Source organism: Neomonachus schauinslandi, chromosome 10 (genome assembly GCF_002201575.2).
Source record: "Neomonachus schauinslandi chromosome 10, ASM220157v2, whole genome shotgun sequence".
NCBI lineage: Eukaryota > Metazoa > Chordata > Mammalia > Carnivora > Phocidae > Neomonachus > Neomonachus schauinslandi.
Genome location: NC_058412.1, coordinates 43,215,393 through 43,239,643, shown reverse-complemented (window position 1 = coordinate 43,239,643; position 24,251 = coordinate 43,215,393). Strand labels below are relative to the sequence as shown.

General features: G+C 34.9%; 1 protein-coding gene across 4 annotated transcripts in view; it reads left to right on the top strand.

The window, feature by feature from the left end:
- Nucleotides 1-24,251, top strand: part of CTNNA2 (catenin alpha 2) — a 949,691-nt gene that overhangs the window by 883,611 nt on the left and 41,829 nt on the right. For all 4 annotated transcript variants that reach the window (XM_044919117.1, XM_044919118.1, XM_044919116.1 and 1 more), the window contains one exon: nucleotides 21,460-21,565. In XM_044919117.1, the coding sequence (XP_044775052.1) occupies nucleotides 21,460-21,565 (106 nt within the window). The remainder of the gene's footprint in view (nucleotides 1-21,459; nucleotides 21,566-24,251) is intronic.

Genomic DNA, 24,251 nt, shown 5'->3' with positions numbered 1-24,251 from the left:
CATATCTAGAAAAATGTTGCAAAGGCCAGTATCAGAGAAATTACTATGTTTTCTTCTTGGAGTTTTGTGGATTCAGGTCTCGCATTTAGAATCCATTTTGAGTTTATTTTTGTGTGTGGTATTAGAAAGTAGTCCAGTTTCATTGCTTTTGCAGATAGCTATCTTCATCTGGTTTTGGTATCGGTAATGCTGGCCTTGCAGAATGTATTTGAAGTTTTCCTTTCTCTTCCATTTTTGGAATAGTTTGCAGAGAGTAAGTATTGATTCTTCTTTAAATGTTTGACAGAATTCACCTGTGAATCTGGTCCTGGACTTTTGTTTGTTGTGAGGTTTTTTTTTTATTACAAATCCAATTTCATTACCATTCAGATTTTCTGTATCTTCCTGATTCAATTTTGGAAGAGTGTATGTTTTCTAGGAATTTATCTCTTTCTTTTGTGTTATCCAATTTGTTGACATATAATTTTTTTGTAGTACGCTCTTACAATCATTTGTATTTCTGTGGTGTCAGTTGTTACTTCTCCTTCTTCATTTCTGATTTTATTCATTTGGGTCCTCTCTCTTTTTCCCTCCAGTCTGGCCAAAGGCTTACTGATTTTGTTTATCTTTTGAAGAAGCAGGTCTTGGTTTCATTGATGTTTTTCTATTATTTTTAGTTTCTTTTTCATTTATTTCTTCTCTGATCTTTATTACTTCCTTTCTTCTACTAATTGTGAGCTTTGTTTGTTCTTCTTTGTCTAGTTCCTTTAGGTTAGATTGTTTGAGGTTTTTCTCATTTCTTGAGGTAGACCTGTAGTGCTAAAAACTTACCTCTTAAAATTGGTTTAGCTGAATTAGAAACACTTTGAACTGTTGTGTTTTCGTTTATTGGAACATGTAGACCATTTACATTTAAAGTAATTATTGACTGGTATGTACTTTTTGCTATTTTGTTCATTGTTTTCTGGTTGTTTTTATAGTTCTCTGTTCCTTTCTTCTTCTCTTTCTTGTGATTGGTGACTTTCTGTAGTGTTATGATTGGCTTTCTTTCTCTTTATTTTTTGTGTATCTAGTCTAGGTTTTGATGTGTGGTTACCATGAGATTCATATATAACATCCTAAGTATACAGCAGCCCATATTAAGTTGATAGTTACTTAAGTTCAAACACTTTCTGAACAACTTCATTTTTATTCCCCTCTCCACATTTTGTGTGTATGTTATATTTTACATTTTCTTTATTTTGGAAGTCCCCTTGACTAATTTTCTTTAAGATTTTATTTTAATTCCACTTAGTTAACATACAGTGTTACATTAGTTTCAGGTATACCATATACTGATGCAACAATTCCATACATCACCTGGTGCTCATCACAAGTGTACTCTTCAATCCCCATCACTGATTTAACCTATCCCCCACTCACCTCCTCTCTGGTAACCGTCAGTTTGTTCTTTATAGTTAAGAGTCTAATTCTTGGTTTCTCTTTCTCTCTCTCTCTCTCTTTTGCCTTTGCTCATTTGTTTCTTGCATAAACATAGGGGTGCATGTATCGCTTTTGATTAGTGTTTTTCTATTCTTTGGGTAAATACCCAGTACTGCATTGCTGCATTATACGGTAGTTCTATTTTTAACTTTTTGAGGAACCTCCATACTGTCTTGCACAGTACTGCACCAGTTTGCATTTCCACCAAAAGTGCAAGAGGGTTCCCCTTTCTCTACATCCTTGCTAACACCTGTTGTTTGTTTTGTTGATTTTAGCCATTGTGACAGGTGTGAGGTGATATCTCATTGTAGTTTTGATTTGCATTTCTTTGATGAAGACTGATAAGCATCTTTTCATGTGGGACACCTGTGTGGCTCAGATGGTTAAGTGTCTGCCTTCGGCTCAGGTCATGATCCCAGGGTGTTGGGATCGAGTCCTGCATGGGGCTCCCTGCTTCTTGGGAGCCTGCTTCTCCCTCTGCCTCTCTCTCTCTGTGTCTCTCATAAATGGATAAATAAAATCTTTTAAAAAGACAAAAACAACAAAAAAACCCATCTTTTCATGTGTCTGCCGGCTATCTGTATGTCTTCTTTGGAGAAATGTCTGTTCGTGTCTTCTGCCCATTTTTAAAATTGGATTAATTTTTTCTTGGGTGTTGAGTTTGATAAGTTCTTAATATATTTTGGATACTGTTTGTCAGATATATCATTTGCAAATATGTTCTCCCATTCTGTGGGTTTCCTTTTAGTTTTGTTATTGGTTTCCTTTGCTGTGCAGAAACTTTTTATTTTGGTGAAGTCCCAATAATTTATTTTTGCTTTTGTTTCCCTTGCCTCAGGGGTCCTATCTAGAAAAAAGTTGCTCAGGCCAATATCAGAGAAGTTACTGCTTGTGTTCTCTTCCAGGATTTTGATGGCTTCCTGTCTCACATTTAGTCTTTAATCCATTTTGAATTAATTTTTGTGTATGGTGTAAGAAAGCGGTCCAGTTTCATTATTTTGCCTGTGGCTGTCCAGTTTTCCCAACACCATTTGTTGAAGAGACTGTCTTTTTCCCATTGTATATACTTTCCTGTTTTGTCAAAGCTTAATTGACCATATAATTGTGGGTTTATTTCTGGGTTTTCTATTCTGTTCCATTGATTTATGTGTCTATTTTGTACCAGTACCATACTGTTTTGATTACTATAGTCTTACAACTTGAAGTCCAGAACTGTGATATCTCCAGCATTGCCTTTCTTTTTCAAGGTTGCTTTGGCTATTTGGAGTCTTTTGTGGTTCCAAACAAAATTTAAGATGGTTGGTTCTAGCTCTGTGAAAAATGCTGGTGGTATTTTGATAGGGATTGCATTAGATGTATAGATTGCTTTGGGTAGTATAGACATTTTGACAATATTTGTTCTTCCAACCCATGAGCCTGGAATGTCTTTCCATTCTTTTTGTTGTCTTCAATTTCTTTTATCAATGTTTTATAGTTTTCAGAGTGCAGAACTTTCACCTCTTTGGTTAGGTTTATTCTTAGGTATCTTATTATTTTTTGATGCAGTTGTAAATGGAATTGTTCTCTTAATTTCACCTTCTATTGCTTCATTATCAGTGTATAGAAATGTAACAGTTTTCTCTATGTTGATGTATCCTGTGACCTTATTGAATTCATTTATCAGTTCTAGTAGTTTTCTGGTGGATTCTTTTGGGTTTTCTATATAGAGTATCATGTTCTCTGAAAATAGTGAAAATTTTACTTCTTCCTTGCTGTTTTGAATGCCTTTTATTTCTTTTTATTGTCAGATTGCTGTGGCTAGGATTTCCAGTATTTTATTGAATAAAAGTGGTAAGAGTGGACATCCTTGTCTTGTTCTGACCTTAGGGAGGAGACTCTTAGTTTTTCCCCATTGAGGATGGTGGTAGCTGTGGCATTTTCATAATAGCCTTTATTATGTTGAGGTATATTCCCTCTAAACCTACTTTGTTGATGGTTTTTTCATGAATGGATATTGTACTTTGTCAAATACTTTTTCTGCACCTATTGAAATAATCGTATGGTTCTTATTCTTTCTCTTATTGATGTGATGTATCACACTGATTGACTTATGGATATCGATCCACCCTTGCAACTCAGGAATAAATCCACTTGACTGTGGTGAATGATTTTTTTTTTAATGTATTGTTGGATTCAGTTCACTAGTATTATGTTCAGGATTTTTATGTCTATGTTCATCAGGGATATTGGCCTGTGGTTTTCTTTTTTAGTGGTGGTTTTATCTGGTCTTTGTATCATGGTAATGCTGGCCTCATAGAATGAATTTGGAGGTTTTCCTTCCTGTTCTATTTTTTGGTATAGTTTGAGAAGAAGAGGTATTAACTCTTCTTTGAATGTTCTGTAGAATTTGCCTGGGAAGCCATCTGGTCCTGGACTTTTGTTTTTTGGGGAGTGTTTTGATCATTGATTCAATATCTTTACTGGTTATCAGTTTGTTCAAATTTTCTATTTCTTCCTGTTTCAGTTTTGGTAGTTTATATGTTTCTATGAATTTATCCATTTCTTGTAGGTTGTCCAATTTGTTGGCATATAATATTTCATAGTATTCTCTTATAATTGTGTTTCTGTGGTGTTGGTTGTTATTTGTCCTCTCTCATTTGTGATTTTATTTTTTTGAGTCCTTTCTCTTTTTTTCTTGATAAGTCTGGCTAGAGATCAATTTTACTGATTTTTTTTCAAAGAACCAGCTCTTGGTTTCATTTATCGGTTCTATTGTTTTAGTTTCTGTATCATTTTTTTTTTCCTGCTCTAATCTTTATTATTTGCTTCCTTCTGCTGGTTTTAGGTTTTGTTTGTTCTATTTCTAGCTCCTTTAGGTGTAAGGTTAAGTTGTTTATTTGAGATTTTTCTTGTTTCTTGAGGTTGGCCTGTACTGCTATAAACTTCCCTCTTAACACTGCTTTTGCTGCATTCCAGAGGTTTTGGACCATTGTGTTTTCATTTTCAGTTGTTTCCATGTACTATTTTTTATTTCTTTTAGTTCCTGGTTGGCCCATTCATTGTTTAGTAGCATGTTATTTAACCTCCATATGTTCGTGGTCTTTCCAGATTTTTTTTCTTGTGCTTGACATGCCCTTAAGTAATTTTTAACATGCAATTGATTTTACTACTTTTGTCTTTTAACCTTCACACTAGCTTATAAGTGATTGACCTACTATCTCTACTGTATGTTTGCTTTTGCTCATGATTTTTTTTTCATAATTTTCTTCCAATTATGACTTTTTTCTTTTCCATTTAAAGAAGTTTCTTTAACATTTCTTGTAAAGTTGGTTTAGTGGTGATGAGTTCTTTTAACTTTTGTGTGGGAAACTTTTTATCTCTCCTTCAATTCTGAATAATAACCTTGCCTGTTAGAGTATTCTTGGTTGTAGGTTTTTTTCCTTTCAGCACTTTGAATATATCATGACACTGCCTTCTGGCCTGCAAAGTTTCTGCTGAAAATCATCTGATAGTCTTAGGGGGTTTCTCTTGTATGTTACTAGTTTCTTCTCTCTTGCTGCTTTTAAAATTTTATCTTTATCTTTACTCTTCAGTGTTTTAATTACTATGTGCCATGGTGTGGGCCACCTTGGGTTTATCTTGTTTGAAACTCTGTGCTTCCTGAACCTGGATGTCTGTTTCTTTCTCCAGGTTAGATAAATTTTCAGTTGTATGTCTTCAAATAAGTGGTCTGCCCCTTTTGGTCTCTCTCTTCTCCTTGTGGGACTTTTATAATGCAAATGTTTCTTCACTTGATACTGTTTAAGTGATCCCTTAACATAATTTCAGTTTTTTAAATTTAAATTTTATTTATTTTTTGCTGTTCAGCTTAGGTGCTTTCCAGTACTCTGTCTTTCAGGTTGCTAATCCATTCTTCTTCATCCTCTGATCTACTATTGATTCCCTCTAGTGTATTTTTCATTTTGGTTTTTGTATTCTTCAACTCTGGTTCTTTTTTATATTTTCTCTTTTTTGAAGTTCTCACTAAGTTCCTTCACTCTTCTCTCCAGTCCAGTGAGCATCTTTATGGCTATTACTTTGAACTCTTTATCAGGTATATTGTTTATCTCCATTTCATTTAGACTTTTTCTGAGGTTTTTTTTTCTTATTCTTTCATTTGGAGCATCTTCTATCTCCTCATTTTGCTTAACTCTCTGTGTTTGTTTCTATGAATTTGGCAGAATAAATACTTTTCCTAAACTTGAAGGAATGGTCTTGTGTATGGTTTTCCCCTGTGTTCACTGTGTGTGCCTGATGACTCTGATTGGTGGGCTGGAGCTGTGGCTAGTGAGAGATGAGGGTCTCGGGGAACTCCATGTTGGGGCTGCCCTAGTTTAATGGCTAGAGTTGAAGTAGGTGTGGGCTTGGTGGCCCTAGGACTCTACACAGAGGGCATACTGGCAGAAGAGCTGAAGCTGAAGTGAGTGGAACCTGGAAGGTCCTGGGGCTATCTGTGTAGAGGGCATCCAAGTAGGACAACTGAAACTAAAGTGGATGCAGCTGAGGTGTCTCAGGGTGCTTAGTGCAGGGGGTGCCCTTATAGGGTGTGCATGGACCGGGGGTTCCCAGAATGATCTTTGTAGGGTGGTTCCCTGGTGGGGTAGCTGGAGCTGAAGTGGCCTTGAGCTGTGAGGTCCCAGAGTGTTCTGTGTCTGGGGTGTCCTGGCAAGTCATCTGGAGGTGAAGTAGTGCAAGCCTGGAGTGTTCCAGGGTACTTTGCACCTCTGTCACTTTGGTGAATAGTGCACACTTACCAAGGGTGTCTTAGTATGCACCACACTAGGGCCACCTTGGTGAGACAGCTTGGACTAGTGTGAGCTAAGGGCCCAAAGTTCTCTGAGGTGATAAGCTAGCCAGAACACCCAGACGCTGCTCTCATCCGTGCTATGAAAGTGGAAGGGAAAGGTAAACCATGGCACTCACTAGGCCATCTGAGCCAGAAAATCTCAGCAGCTCCTCCACCATTTGGCAGAGTTCTAGGGCTGAATCTTTTATATTCTAGTTGTTCTTTTAAACTATAGTTTTGTTTTTTTTACTATGCCCCAGATCATCCCAGGCTTGTGTAGTCCAGGGGACTCAGGGATCCCTGAAGTGGCAGGCGAGCAATGGTGCCTAGACCCTGCTCTGTATCTGTTATTAAGGTGGAGGGGAGACATAAACCATGGTGTTTGTCAGTGCGTCCAACCTGAAGAGAGTTTCAGCAGCTCCCCCACCATTTGGCAGGGTTCTGTTATATGCTAGTTGCTCTTTGAAACCATGGCTTTTTTCTTGGTGCCCTAGGGCAGATAAATCTGTTCATAGTCCCTCAGTGCTATTTCTATCCACTGTAGTTCCCAGTGTTGGGGTGGGGGTTATCTTTGTTACTGGGTCTCTGTCTCTCTTGCTGATCTCTCTGTGGGCTCTTGATCCTTTAGTGTGCAGAATCTGTTCACTCAGACCTCAGTTCATCTTTAGGAGGAACTGCTCTATAAATAGGGATAGATTTGGTATCTCCATGGAGGAGGTGAGTTCAAGGTTTTTCCTCAATGTGATCTTGGACTGAAACTCAAGCCCTGCCTTTATTGACCCTTAGACTTATTTCTCAGCTTTGTACGTATTTTTACTTCAAGGCCATAACGTAAATGTGACTTCCTTTAATAGTTGAAGTCATGGTCTTGCAGTCCCATTGACTCATCATTATTCCCCATATTCATTCAACTTTTCTACTATATTGTTTTCATACATCATACTGCATCAACTCATTGGTGAAAGTGGTATTTTCCAAGCATGTTTTATGGAACTCTGTTTCTGAAAAGAAGCTTCTATAATTCAGTACATTTGCAGATACATTCCTATATACTTTATATCATTATTGGAGAGTCACAGTATATTGACAAATTAGAGGTATAACAAATAAACCTTTTAATTTGGAATAACTCAGAATTTCAGAATTCTGGGTACTGAGTACATTAATTCAGAATGTACTCACACATTGATTCATCCCATTAATACTTATTACCGTTCCATGAAATAAATGTGAATTCATTGGTAAATGTAGATAGCAATGATATAGTAATAGTTTTCCATGACTTTCTTTTTATGAGTGATTACTTCCTGGGAAAGCTTCCAAATATTGAGCCTTATATAAGAATGACCTATTACCAAAAGAGAAGAGGAAGAGGTTATGTGAGCCTCTATAATAGAGCCAATTCTATGACTTGATGTTCTTTCGAAAAAAACCCCAAAAACCTAAAAACATGTTCCAGGTGGAACAATATTATGGTTTCTGTCTTTAAGATCAAAAGATTTCTCAAAGCACCTTTTAACATGCCTAAAATAGTGAATCTGGTTTAAGGTAGGGAAACACGAAAAGTGTAAGCCATCATTTTGAGACTAGAAGCTATACAGTTAATGGGGCCAGTTCCTTTGTCAACATTTCTTTTCACTGATAGAAGACTCAAACATTATCTTCTCTTTTCCAGGCCTGATACATATTTTTTTTTTTTTCTGTTGGCCATTTGTTTGTGGTTTCTGTCCCACTTTGCATTATTCAGATGGCTGTGGTTCATTTAGACCTGTGCTGTTAAATACAGTAGCCACATGGCTATTTATTTTTTATTGCATAAAAATACATATAATAAAACCATTTTAACCATTTTAAGTGTACAGATCTGTGGCGTTAAATACATTTATATTGTGTAACCATCACCACCATCAATCTCAAGAAATTTTTCATTTTCCCCAACAGAAACTGTACCATTGAACACTAACTCCTCATTCTTCTCTCTCCTCTACCTCTGGCAACCACCATTCTCCTGTCTGTATGAATTTGACTACTCTAAGTATCTCAGATAAGTGGAAACATCGTGCATTTGTCTTTTTGTGACTGGCTTATTTCACTTGGCATAATGTTCTCAGGGTTTGTCCATGTTGTAGCTTATGTCAGACTTTCATTCCTTTTTAAGACTAAATAATATCATATTGTATGTATATATCATATTTTGTTTATCCATTCATCCATGTTGGAAACTTGGATCGATTCCAACTTTTGGCTATTGTGAATAATGCTGTAAACATTGGTGTACAGATGTCTTCTTGAGACCCTGCTTTTAGTTCTTTGGAGTATATACTATGGAGTAGAATTGCTGGATAATACGATATTTAATTTTAATTTTTGAGGAATCACTGCACCATTTACATTCCCATCAACAGTGCACAAAGGTTCTAATTTCTCTGCGTTCTTGCCAACACTTATTTTCTGTCTTTGTTTTTGTTTGTTTTTATAATAGCCATCTTAATGAGTGTGAGATGGTATCTCACTGGTTTTGATTTGCCTTCCCTAATAATTAGTGATATTGAACATCTTTTCATGTATTGATTAGTCATTGTATATTTTTTTTTTTTTTTTAAAGATTTTATTTATTTATTTGAGAGAGAGAATGAGAGAGAGAGAGCACATGAGAGGGGGGAGGGTCAGAAGGAGAAGCAGACTCCCCGCCGAGCAGGGAGCCCGATGCGGGACTCGATCCCGGGACTCCAGGACCCTGACCTGAGCCGAAGGCAGTCGCTTAACCAACTGAGCCACCCAGGCGCCCAGTCATTGTATATTTTTTTACAGGAATGTATACTCAGGGCCTTTGCTCCTTTTTAAATCAGGTTCATTTATTTTTAGTGTTGAGTTGTAAGATTTTTTTTTATATATTACAGATATTAACTCCTTGTTAGATATATAATTTGTAAATCTTTTCCCTGATTCTGTGGGCTTCCTTTTTACTCTGTTGTGTCCTTTTATGCACAAAAGTTTTTAAAATTTTGGTATAGTCAAATTTATCAGTTTTTCTTTTGTTACCTGTGTTCTTGGTATCATATATAAGAAATCATTGCCAAATCCAATGTCAGGAAGTTTCTTTGTTTTCTTGTAATATTTTTATAGTTTAGCTCTTATGTTAAGGTCTTAATCAATTTTGAGTTAATTTTTATATATGGTATAAGATAAGGGTCCCACATCATTTTTTTTTTTTTTTGCATATGGATATCAAGTTTTCTAAACACTACTTGTTGAAAACACTGTCCTTTTCCTGTTAAATGGTCTTGTGACAACCCTGTTGAAAAATCATTTTGCCATATGCATGAGGGCTTACTTCTCGGCTCTCTATTCTGTTCTGTTAGTCTATGTGTCTGTCTTTATGCCAGTATTACACTTTTTTTAAAAAAAGTTTATTTTTTAATTTTTTAATTATAGTTGACATGTAATAACATTACTTTCATGTGTACAACATAGTGATTTGGCAACTATATATGTTACAAAATGCTTACCATGTTAAGTGTAGTTACTACTTGTCACTATACAAAGTAATTGCAATATTATTGACTATGTTCCCTATGCTGAATATTACATCCTCTTGACTTAACTGGAAGTTTGCAATCCTTAATCCCCTTCACTTATGTCACCCCCCACCCCAACCCTGCCAAGACATCCCAGTAGCAGACAGCTTGCTTGTTTTGTTTCTTTGTTAGATTACACAGATAAGTGAAATCATATGGTATTTATCTTTCTCTCTCTGACTTCACTTAGCATAATACCCTCTAAGTCCATCTGTGTTGCCACCAATGGCAAGATCTCATTTTTTATGGGTGAATAATATTCCATTGTGTGTGCATGTATACACCACGTCTTCATTCATCTATTGATAAACAGTTACATTGCTTCTGTATCTCAGCTATTATAAATAATGCTGCAATAAACATATGGGTGGATGTATCTTTTCCAATTGGTGTTTTCATTGTCTTTGGGTAAATACCCAGTACTGGAATTAGTGGATCATATGTATTTTTGGTTATTTATTTATTTATTTATTTATTTATTGAGGGACCTCCATATTCTTTTCCACAGTAACTGTACCAGTTTGCATTCCGAACAACAGTGATTAGGGTTCCTTTTTTCCCCCACATTCTTGCCAATACTTGTTATTTCTTTTTGATTTTGGTCATTCTGACAGGCGCAAGCTGATATCTCATTGTGGTTTTGATTTGCATTTCCTTGATGATGAGTGATGTTGAGTATCTTTTCATGTGTCTGTTGGCCATCTGTATGTCTCCTTTGGAAAGATTTTTATTTAGATCCTTTGCCCATTTTTTATTTTATTTTTTATGTTATTTTTTTAAAGTTTTTATTTAAATTCCACTTAGTTAATACACAATGTAATATTAGTTACAGGTGTACAACATAGTGATTCAACACTTCCATACAATACCTGGTACTCATCACAGCAAGTTCACTCCTTAATCCCCATCACCAATTTTATCTATTCCCTCACCTGACCTCCCTCTGATAACCATCAGTTTGTTCTTTATAGTTAATAGTCTGTTTCATGGTTAGTCTCCCTCTCTCTCTTTTCCCCCAATTTGTTTATTTGTTTCTTAAATTCCACATATGAGTGAAATCATATGGTACTTATATTTCTGTCACTGACTTATTTTGCTTAGCATAATACTCTCTAGCTCCATCCATGTCATTAAAAATGGCAAGATTTCATTCTTTTTTATGGCTGAATAATATTCCTGTGTGTGTGTGTGTGTACCACATCTTCTTCATCCTTGCATCAGTTGATGGACACTTGGGCTGTTTCCATAATCTGGCTTTTGTAGATAATGTTGTTATAGATATTGGGATATATTATCCCTTTGATAGTATTTTTTAATTCTTTGGGTAAATACCTAGTAGTGCAATCGCTGAATCATAGAGTAGTTCTACTTTTAATTTTTTGAGGACACTCCAAACTGTTTTCCAGAGTGGCTGCACCAGTTTGCATTCCCATTGACAGTGCAAGAGGGTTCCCCTTTCTCTGCATCCTCACCGACACCTGATTCTTGTGTTTTTTAACTTAGTCATTCTGACAGGTGTGAGGTGCTATTTCATTGTAGTTTTGATTTGCATTTCCCTGATGATCAGTGATGTTGAGCATTTTTCATGTGCCTGTTGGCCATCTGTATGCCTTCTTTGGAAAAATGTCTATTCATGTCTTCTGCCCAGTTTTTAAATGGATTGTTTTTTGGGTGTCGAGTTTTATAAGTTCTTTATATATTTTGGATACTCACCCCTTATCAGATATGTCATTTGCAAATATATCCTCCCATTCCATAGGTTGCTGTTTAGTTTTGTTGATTGTTTCCTTCACTGAGCAGAAGCTTTTTATTTTGATCAAGTCCCAACAGTTTATTTTTGCTTTTGTTTTCCTTGCCTCAGGAGACATATCTAGCAAGAAGTTGCTATGGCTGATGTCAAAGAGGGTACTTCCTGTGTTCTCCTCTAGGAGTTTTTTTTTTTTTATGGTTTTACTTATTTATTAGAGGGAGGGAGGGGGAGAGAGAGAGGAAAGAGTGGGGGGAGAGGCAGAGGGAGAAGCAGACACCCCACTGAGCAGGGAGCCTGATGTAGGGCTCCATCCTAGGACCCTGAGATCATGACCTGAACCAAAGGCAGACACTTAACCAACTGAGCCACCCAGGCGCCCCACTCCTCTAGGATTTTTCTGTTTTAAGGTCTCACATTTAGGTCTTTGATCCATTTTGAATTTATTTCTGTGTATGGAGTAAGAAAGTGGTCCAGTTTCATTCTTTTGCATGTTCCTGTCCAGTTTCCCCAACACCATTTGTTGAAAAGACTGTCTTTTTCCCATTGGCTATTCTTTCCTGCTTTGTTGAAGATACCTTGACCATACAGTTGTGGGTTCATTTCTGGGTTTTCTGTTCTGTTCTGTTCTATTGATCTGTGGGTCTATTTTTGTGCCAGTACCATACTGTTTTGATTACTACAGCTTTGTAATATAACTTGAAGTCCAGAATTGTGATGCCTCCAGCTTTGCTTTTCTTTCTCCAGGATACTTTGGCTATTCCATATCTTTTGTGATTCCATACAAATTTTAGGCTTGTTGGTTCTAGCTCTGTGAAAAATGCTATTGGTATTTTGATAGAGATTACATTAAATGTGTAGATTGCTTTGGGTAGGGTAGACATTTTAACAATATTTGTTCTTCCAATCAATGAGCATGGAATGTCTTTCCATTTCTCTATGTCATCTCCAATTTCTTTCGTCAGTGTTTTATAGTTTTCAGAGTATAGGTCCTTCACCTCTTTGGTTAGGTTTATTCCTATGTATCTTATTATTTTTGGTGCAGTTGTAAATGGGACTGATTCTTTAATTTTCCTTTCTGCTGCTGCATCATTGGTGTATAGAAATGCAACAGATTTCTATATGTTGATATTGTATCCTGTGACTTTGCTGAATTTGCTTATCAGTTCCAGCAGTTTTTTTGGTGGAGTCTCTTGGATTTTCTATATAGTTACATGAAGTTACACATGTGATAAAATGGCCTGTAACTTACACACATATACGCACAACTGCATGTCATCTGCAAATAGTGAAAGTTTTACTTCTTCCTTGCTGTTTTGAATACCATTTATTTCTTTTTGTTGTCTCATTGCTGTGGCTAGGACTTCCAGACTATGTTAAATAACAGTGGTGAGAGTGGACATCCCTGTCTTATTCCTGACTGTAGAGAAAAAGGTCTCAGTTTTTCCCTATTGAGGATGATATTAGCTGTGGGTTTTTCACATAGAGCCTTTATTATTATTATTATTATTTTTAAAGCCAGTTTTTTTTTAAGGTTTTATTTATTTGAGAGAGAGAGAATGAGTGAGAGAGAGCACGCACATGAGAGAGGGGAGGGTCAGAGGGAGAAGCAGACTCCCTGCTCAGCAGGGAGCCCGATGCGGGACTCGATCCCAGGACTCCAGGATCATGACCTGAGCCGAAGGCAGTCGCTTAACCAACTGAGCCACCCAGGCGTCCCACATAGAGCCTTTATTATGTTGAGGTATGTTCCCTCTAAATCTACTTTTTTGAGGGTTTTTATCATGAGTGGATGTTGTCCTTTGTCAGATGCCTTTTCTGCTTCTATTGAAATGATCATATAGTTCTTACCCTTTATTTTATTAATGTGGTGTATTACATTGATTTTTTTTGTGAATATTGAACCACCCTTTGCAACCCAGGAATAAATCCCACTTGATTGTGGTAAATTATTTTTTTAATGTATTGTTGAATTCAGGTTGCTAATATTTTACTTGGAATTCTTGCATCCACGTTTTCAGGGATATTGTTCTGTAGTTCTCTTTTTTAGTGGAGTCTTTATCTGGTTTTGGTATCAGGGTAATGCTGATAGATTTTTGTATGTTGCCTCATAGATTTTTGTATGTTGGTTTTATATTCCACAGTTTTGCTGAATTCATTTATTCCAAGTTTGTTTGTTTTAGAATATTTTGGGTTGCCTACATAAAAGATCATGTGTCTATGAACAAAGATAACTTTACTTCTTCCTTTCCAGTCTGGATGACTTTTATTTCTTTTTCTTGCTTAATTGCTCTGGCTAGGACTTCTAGTATTTTGTTGAGTAGCAGTGGCAAAAGGGGCACCTTTGTTTCTGCTTTCAGAATAAAAGCTTTCATTCCTTCACCATTGAGTGAAGGATGTCAGCTCTAGGTTTTTAAATTTTATTTATGATCAGATAAAATTGAAAAATAATATGACAGTTAATTTTAAAACTAAAAATGGATTAATCATAGGACCCAGTAATTTTGTTCTTGGGCATTTATCCTGAAGTATGAACATTTATATTTACCCAAAAACCTATACACAGATATTTATACCAGATATATTTTTAATAGCCTAAAACTGAAAACTACCCACATGTCTTTCATTTGAATAATGGTCAAATAAACTCTGGTGCATTCATTCCATAGAAAACTACTTAGCAATACACATATGCAGCAACTAGATGAACTTCATGGACCTTACACAGAGTGAAAAATACCTAGCTCAGATGATGACTACTATATGATTCCATTAGGATAATATTCTTGAAATAAAAATAAAGAGATGGAGAACCCATAGAGGGTCAACTATGGGCGATTACCATTAGGGAAGGGGGGCAGGTGATACAGAGTTGGTATAAGAGAACCTTGTGTTGATAGTACAGTTCTGTACCTCAGTTGTGGTAATAGTTACGTGAAGTTACACATGTGATAAAATAGCCTGTAACTTACACACATATACGCACAACTGCATGTGTAACTGCTGAAATGTGAATAATCTCTGTAAATCTTATTATCAGTTTCCCACTTTTATTGTACTGTAGTTATGCCAGATGTTAACATTGGGGGAGGCTGGATCAAGGGTGCATAGGACATCCTCATATATATCCTTGTAAGTTCCTGGGAACTTCAAAATGCAAAGTTAAAAATAGAAGAAATAATTAAGTCAAATTAAACTCAGTTCCTCAGTCATACTAGCCACATTTTAAGTGTTTTATAGTCACATGTGTCTAGGGGCTGCTATATTGGACAGTGTAGAATTATAGAACATGTCCATTATTACAAAAATTCTCTTGGACAGCACTGCTATAGATAGATACTCTGACGTCTGAAGGAGTTTCATAATTCACTCCTGACCTATGCAATGATAACATTAAAAGAAAATGCTACCCTTGTACATATGTTGAATTCAGGGTCTCTTCTTTTAAAGATACTGGTTGTTACCCCACAGTTACCACCCAACTTCCAGTAAGAGCAGCCACACAACCTGGCACAACATAAAGAAGCTAGTAACTTTGATTCCCCCACTCCCCCAAGAGACACAACTATCTTTTCTATCTCCTTTCTCTTCTGTTTATGATGTGGGGAAAGTGGGTCATGTCACTGATTCTATATTCAAAGAAATCTGTGCTTTGAAACTTTTTGAAACTTGCATGATGTTCAGAATCCTATACTAGATAGGGTTTTCCAGATGTTTCAAAGAATTTTCTTAATTCATTTTCATGAAGCAATGAGGATGAACATAGCTTTAACTTCACTTTAGTACCTAAAAGTACTTATGAATATCTAGACTATTCCATTTAGTAGTTGATAGTTTTTCTTGTGCTATTATCTGGGTAATTATATGCTTTCTGTTTTTATATTTACATTTTTAAATGTGATATTCATATATATTGTGAAATTATCACAGTAAGTCTAGTTAACATCCATCACCATACATAGTTACAAATTATTTTTCTTTGATGAAAACTTTTAAGATCTACTCTCTTAGTAACTTTCAAATTTTTTTTGAAAGTAAAGTAACTTTACAAATTTTTTTTTGATGAAAACTTTTAAGATCTATTCTCTTAGTAACTTTCAAATTTTTTTTTGAAAGTAAAGTAACTACAAATTTTTTTCTTTGATGAAAACTTTTAAGATCTACTCTCTTAGTAACTTTCACATATACAATTTATAATTATTATATTATTATTGTTATTACTATTATATCCTGACAACATAATTTTACAGCTGGGGTTTGTACTTTTTAATTTCCTTATCCCATTTCACTGCCTGCCCTCCTCTTACCCTCCACCATCCCCTCCACCCCGGGCCTCTGGTAACCACTAATTTGTTCTCTGTATCCATGAATTTGAGTATTTCTGTATGGTTGGTTCATTGGTTTTGTTTGTTTGTTTGGGTTTTGTTTTGTTTTGTTTTAGATTACTCATATAAGTAAGCTCATATGGTATATTTCTTTCTCTGTCTGACTTATTTCACTTAGCATAATACCCTCAAGGTCCATCCATGTTTTCACAAATGACAAGATTTCATTCTTTCGGGATGAGTCAAATTCTATCCCAAAGGAATGAAATCTGTATATGTATACACACACAGTGGGGTAATAACTAGTATCTTTAAAAGAGAGACCCTGAAGTCAACATATGTACATATAACATATATATACATATGTGTATGTATATATCTATCACTTTATCATTTATTCCATTTAAGATATTTAGATGTTCATATCTTGGCTATTGTAAATAAGCATGCAATCATTGGTGTTTTCATTTTCTTTGGGTAAATACCCATTAGTAGTATTGCTGGACAATGTGTAGTTGTATTTTTAATTTTTCAAGGAGCCTTCATACTGTTTTCCATAATGGCTATACCAATTTACATTCCCACCAGTAGTACATGAGAGTTCCCTTTTCTTCACCTCCTCACCAACACTTATTTCTTTTCTTTTTGATAATAGCAGTTCTAACAGGTGTAAGCTGATCTCTCATTGTGGTTTTGATTTGCATTTCCCTGGTGATTAGTGATGTTGAGCACCTTTTTTAGGTTTCTGTTGGCTATGTGTATATCTTCTCTGGAAAAATGTCTATTCAGGTGTCTCGCTCATTTTTAAATTGGATTATTTGCCTTTATTGCTACTGAGTTTATGAGTTCTTTATGTATTTTGGATATAATTCTTTATCAGATATATGATTTGCAAATATTTTCTCCCATTTGGTAGGTTGCCTTTTCATTTTGTTGATGGTTTCCTTTATTGTACAGAAGCTTTTTAGTTTGAGATCATCCCACTTGTTTATTTTGCTTTTGTTGCCTTTGCTTTTGGTGTCAAATCCAAAAAATCTTCAAGACCAGGGTCAAGTTGCTTATTGCCATGTTTTCTTTCAGGGTTTTTATGGTTTTATGTCTTATGTTCAAGTCTTTGATCCATTTTGAGTTTATTTTTATGTACAGTGTAAGATAATGGTCCAGTTTTATTCTTTTGTGGCTGTCCAGTTTTTCCAACACCATTTATTGAAGAGACTGTTCCCCATTGGATAGTACTGGCTGCTTTGTCGTAAGTGAGCTGACCATATATGTGTGGGTTTATATTTACATTTTAAAGTAATACATTTACTCATGTAGAATTTAAAAATAAAAAAGTACATAATTTAATCATAACAAAGACTATAGAGGAAAAAATTTACTTTTCAATCAATGATCGAGGGACATTTGGCTACTGGTATGAAAAACTAAAGTAGGATTGTGATTTCTATCTCATCTTATACACAAAAAAGAAACTGCATGTGGATTCAATATCTAAATATGAAAAGGAAACTTTAAAATTTTAGAATAAAATGGGAGACTATATTTATGATCTTGGGGTAAGGATGAGCTTTTATTTTCCAACTTTATTGAGATATAATTGACATACATCATTGTGTAAGTTTAAGGTGTCTGGTGTATTGATTTGATACACATATATATTGCAAAATGATTACTACCATAGTGTTAACACCTACAGCAAGGAAGAACTTCTTAAAGACCAGAGGAAAAGCACAAACTCTAGTAGAAATGATTTATACATTTGGTCCAGTAAAATTAGAATTTATATTAAAAAACTGTAATGAAAGTAAATATACAGGCTAAGACTAGAAGTAATTTGAAGCATGAATAAATAACAAAAGATTAGAAACCAAAATACCTAAAGAGCTTAGATACCAATTTAGGTAAAAACAAGCAAGCATTAGGAAAATATGCAAAAGCTTATATTAACAACTCAGAGATAAAAATGATCAATAAATGATAAAAACAGACCCAGCCTCCTCTGTCATTAAGGTAATGGAAATTAAATTTTTTCATATCCATCAGAAATATAAGCATGACAGAAATATAAGCAAGTAAATATTATTTAAATTGACAAATATGTACAGAATAGTTCATGAAATATGAATGTACAACTTGAACATCATTGTAAAAGTAACCTGTATAACCATCACCCAGCTCCAGATGCCCCCATATACCTCTCACAGATCACAGTACCCTTGCTCTCCACTGGTTGTAACTACTACCTTAAGTTTCGGCAGTGGTGTGCTGATTTTGTGGTGGGGGGTGGAGTGGGGAGTAACCCTTACTTATGCAGCATTTGCTGATTTCCATGGAGTAAGTACTCTTATCATGTCAAATTTCAAGCAACCAGCAAGTCAACTGACTCACCAAATTCTTTAAAATTTAACAGCAGCTCTTATGAGAATGTGCAAATCTACTCTAGCACTCAACTGCCACTTCCTAACTTCTTTGCTTTTTCTTCCTTTTCTTCCTTTTTTAAAAAAAGTTTTATTACCTAAATAATCATCCTCAAATAGTTTGTATTAGTTGCTTCTCACAACATCAATATTATTATATTACTTAATTAAATTGTTTTTGAAGGCTTCCTGTATTCTGGAAGAGTTTAAATAACATTGAGATTATCTTCTTTTTAAAGGTTTCGTGAGTTCCTCTGAGACACCACCTGGATTTACTGATTATTTGGACTAGCTTTCTCTTTAACAGCTTTATTTCTTCCATGGAAATCAGACTCTATAGATTTTTCAAAATCTCCCTTCTGGTCAGCACTGGTAAATTATATTTTCCTAGAAAGTTAAGTCCTTGAGGTTCTCAAATTTATTTATATGTATTAAAAGTAGTTTTATGATACTTTTAATTTTCTGTTTTCTAAGGTTATGTCAGTGTTACCTTTTTTTTACTTTTAAATATTTGTTTTCTCCTATTTTTTCTTGATAATAATCTAGATATATTTCTTTACATCAGTTTTGTCTGTCTTTATTTTTTTGAGCCTATTCTAGATTTATTTCCAGTGTTTCATTATTCTCTAAATCATTAATCTGTTCTCATAATTTTGTTAATTTTTTCCTACTTCTTTCTAAATTCCCTGAGTCAGATCATTATTGTTTCCATTATTTCTGGTACATTCATGTTTGTAATGAAGGCCATTTGTTTTCCTCTGAGATCACTACTTTAGCATTCTTATAAGAATGAAACATATATAGTAAAAAGAGTAAAGAGTACTAAATTGTGATTCAGGACACAGAGGTCCCAAATGTAATTCTCTTTTTCTGTATCAGTCTATCTGCCAGTATCATCTTGGGCATGTCAGTTAGCCTTCCTCCTTCAGTTTCCTCAACTAGAAAATAAGGAAATATTTGATGATCTCAGAACTTCTATTTTGCTGTTTCATTTAATGAAATACATTCCTATCACCAGCTTGCCACTTCAGGAATTTGAACTGAGTCTACAAAGTGAACTCTAGTCTCAAACTTCTTAAATAACAATATGCTAGTTTGTCTAAGTACTGTAGTATCCCGTGTAATCACAAAAGCTGTTCTAATCATTCTTTGGCTGCAAGATGGGAGTCTGCGCCTTAGCCAAATCACTCTATAGGTGTTCCTTACTAACTTAGCATATTTTGTAATAATCAATCAGCTATTGAAAGTTATATAAAGTTGATGAGGAATTGTTTTCCCAAATCCTTTGAAATTCTTAAATAAACACACACGATTGTCAGTAATAAAAAAAGTAGGCAGCGTCCACCTATTTGTGAATGGGTTAAGATGAGGCAAAAAGTAACAAATATTATGTCAGAGTAAAATTGTAAAAAAGAGAGATTCTAAGGCCTGGAAGTTACACAAAAATGTGTAATAATGACAACAGTATTAAACATTGACAGATTCTGCATCTAAACCTTCCTAAGAAATATAAAGCAAAAACAAGGAAAAATTTATTTAGAGATAGCAAAAAAAATTTTAGAAAATGGGAGCCAGATTGTCCCAGAATCTTATCCATATTACATATTTGCATGTAAAATCCCTGTCATATTTAAAAATCTAAGCAGTAATTAAAAAAAAAAATCAATGTCCTTTGTGGAAGAATTGATGTTACCACAGCAAAATGAAATATCTTTTAAGTTTTGAATTTACCAGTGTGTGTGTGTGTGTGTGTGTGTGTGTGTATTTAAGCATTGACATGAACGCAATATATTTTTGTTTTTGCTATGAATGTAAAAAATGCCAGAAGGGAAATTGGGAGGGAAACTGAACAAAATGCCCTTCATTTACATTTATTTTCTGAAGCCATTTGAAGTCTCCCGTTTTATAAAATGTTATTATATAACAATGGCAGTCATTGCCCACTTTATAGATCTCTACATGTTCTAAATAAATCGCTTCTGAGTAGTTTTTCTCCACATCTCACCACATCTCTAACTATAGGAATGTAATTTTGTAGCCTTAAAAAATGCATTGATTTTTAGATGCACATACGGAGAGCAGAATATGTAATAATGCTTAAAAAAAGAATAAATTTATTGTTTTATTTACCTCTCAAGAAAAGAGAAAGTAAAGTTACATACTACATTTTAAGGATGTATGATGCAGCATAGTTTCCTTTTCTTTTATAATAAATATTTAAAATACATGTAATATTAAACAGTCCACCAAATTGAAAACCTTACATGAAAATATGGGACAATGGTTTGGAAGCATGAAGATATCTGCTGTCACACAATGTTTCGTGTGTTCCTTCATAAATCAGTACCAGAAACATATACAAGCCAATGAGAGTGAGAACTCAAAAGATTTCTGAAATTCTGGCCGAATAGCTCCCAGTTATATACAAGAGACCATTGCTTTCAAAGTGTCAAAGTAGACTTAAAAATATAATTAATACAACATAGTGCTGGCCATGGTATGAAAGACAATGCATGTGCATTTATTTTGGTTAGACTCTGATTTAAATGTCGAATTTACACTATGACCTTTATAAAGATTAGATGAGTTAATAATTTTTAGTTCGTTTTTCTCTCCTCAAAACTGGGAATAATGATGCTTACTTGCTAGGGTTGTAATAAACACAAATGAGGTAGTGTATATAAATAGCACAGGCACACGTAAGTATTTATTTATTTTTTTTTAAAGATTTTATTTATTTGAGAGAGAGAGAGAGAGAGAGAGCACATGAGAGGGGGGAGGGTCAGAGGGAGAAGCACACGTAAGTATTTAAATATTAAATTCCTATTGCCCTTGTAGTGATCATCTTTTTTTAATGAACCGCTGTTTAAAAATAAAGAAATTAATGTAAAGAATAAAATATGAGCATGCACATCAAAATAGGGAAAAATATTCCTTAAAAGTGAATGGAAGTAAAGTGCACTATTAACATGGAAAATGAAGTGAATCCAGAAAATGTTCAAAATTCCTCTAATGTGGCCAGAATAAAATCAAATATAAAAAGCAAAGTCCTGGACAAACAATATGGTAGGTTTGTTTGTTTCTTCTCAAAAGTGAATTTCTAATTATGTTATATATGTTGTTTCAGAGGCAAAGGCCCATTGAAAAATACATCTGATGTTATTAATGCTGCCAAGAAAATCGCTGAAGCAGGTTCTCGAATGGACAAATTAGCTCGCGCTGTGGCTGATCAGGTAATGTTAGAGGGAAGAGCAAGCACATGCTGCGTGGTATCATTAATTAGCGCTTGGGTTCTGTAATGGGTTTTATGTACCCTATAAAATGCTTCTGAAGGATGAATTGTAATCACTAACATTTTACAAACAGGACTCTAACTCTGCAGAGACTGAGCTGATGGCAAAGGTAGGGTCAGTTCAGGAGGGACTCATTAAAGCCCATGACCAAAACTTCTTGAGAAAGTAGAGTACCTGCTACTTAAGGGACATAACTCCCAAAGCTTGGATTATGCTGGCTGCCCTCATTCAGCAAGTCAAGTACACTACATAGGGAGGAAGAGAAAGAAGAACTTTAACTTTTGTTATTTCATATTGATCTTACTGTATTGATGCTCTTTATAATTCATAATAATTAATGCACTAGCATAAATGGGATGAATCCACACATAGTCAAGAACCTCCAGATCTCATTTTCATCCGGATTTGAAGGTATCACAGATAAATGAAATTCACAGAGTATCTTTTCAGACTGAAATCGGATACACGTTACAGTAGTTCTCAATCTCACCTTGAATATTTGAGATAATCTCTACACTTTTCATGTTATGTGGCTTAAACTGGAACTCTAAAATCCTGTTCTAAGTATGTCTCATTGCAATAATGTCCCATTCCTTATAAGGGTACTTTAGGCAGTAGACTTTTACAGGTAACTAATTCTTATTCTTTTTTTTTTTTTAAGATTTTATTTATTTATTTATTTGAGAGAGAGAGAGAGAAACAGCATGAGAGGGGATAGGGTCAGAGAGAGAAGCAGGCTCCCCACCGAGCCGGGAGCCCGATGTGGGACTTGATCCCAGGACTCCGGGATCATGACCTGAGCCGAAGGCAGTCGCCTAACCAACTGAGCCACCCAGACGCCCACTAATTCTTATTCTTATTATGAGCATGAATTTGCTTACTAGACTGCAATGCAGTGATGCTCTCTGGAGACACTAAGAGGCATAGGATTGTTCCTTCTCCATAGATGGCCCTAATCTCCTATGATTTTTGAGTTGCTTCTCATCATTTTCTTCCTTCATTCCTTAATATTTGGCTGTTGCCATAAATACTTGCTGTCTTCAACCTCCCAGATTCTAAAGTTCTTCGGGTCAATGTCAAATTCACTCATCTTCTAAACACTGAAAAGAAAAACACATGATTAAACTATTAAGTCTACATTTAAAATAAGCCAACAGGTTGTCTCATTTTAATTTTTTTTTACATATATGATGGCTAATCCAAGGGAATGTATTTTGCTTGCTTTAAAATTTTTGAGAAACACTTAATAGTAAAGATTATTCATTAAATATTACCATCATTTGACTATCCCCTAAAATTTATGTGGTTTGAAGACCAAACCATTACTGAGTTGCTAATTTCAGGGCACTATCAACTGCCAGGCTTCCTGCAGTTTGCAGCATATTGAACTGCTTTATACAGAGTTCCATATGTATCCCAGAAAGTTCATGGAGACAGTGAATATACTTGGAAATATGCATGAGTGTCTGCAAACAAACAAAAATACACCAGCCAGGAAAAAAATACCACATTTTTTTCCTTGCAAATGTTGAGGGCACTTGGGATGAGAAGAGTGAGAAGAGATTGGTGGTGGTCCTGAAAAGAGTTTTCTGAGGAAGGACTTCTTCCCAGAGGGGAAAGTGGATGGAATTTGGATGTTTTTTCCATTAAACTCTGAATCTTAGTCACTGAAACTGTTTCTTAGTATGTTTAGGCTCCTTGAGTTCAATATTTTTTATTGTGATTTTTGTTTTTGCCTTTGCATTTTTAGACCCTTATTTCCAACCATTATGCAAGTTGAATCCTAGCCAAAAACAGTTTTGCTATCTGGAAAGCATACCACACGTGCACACAAACAAATCCCAGGATTCTAGATGTATTTTGAAATTAAATGACAGAGTATTTAAATGCTATTCTATGATGACTTTTAAAATAAACAGATGAGGGTTAAATATAACCCTCTCTTTGTGGCATTCTGTCATCAGCTGTGAAACAACTTGCAATTTTTGCTAATGTTTTGTCTGAATAGGATGCTTCTTTCTCAAAATCTGCACCTATTTCCATGATACAAGAATTATTTTTCTTGGTCCGTCATGCTTTTATGTGTGTTTTAAATAATAGAATAGAATGAGCATTAGCAAGGAGTGTATTTGTTGCCTTTATTTTGCCTGAAAATATTTTTATGAAGATTTGAGATACACAAGCAATATAAACTTTTTATGGACTGTTGCATTTTTAATTACTGTTCCATTGAGATAGAATTTCCAGTTTAATTTGCTGCAAGGTATTTGTATCAAAAGCCTTGTCAGCCCTCTAGGGAGATATCATTTTAAAGTTAATTCCTTTCAGTATATGGGTCTCTGGAGTAGGATAAATATTACAGTATTAAGTACTTGTAGAAAGCTAAAAACAGTCTCTGTGGGATTCTTTCTTGATAAATGCAGTTAGTGAAAAAAGTACCATAATGGTGTTATATATAAAAGAGACCCCTATGTCATTTATTGAAGAAATGGTTATGTCACAACTGCTGGCTTCACATTATTAATGAAAAACTGCCTGCCTTTCTTTTCTTTTCTTCTTTCTTCTTTCTTTCTTTCTCTTTTTCTTTCTTTCTTTCTTTCTTTCTTTCTTTCTTTCTTTCTTTCTT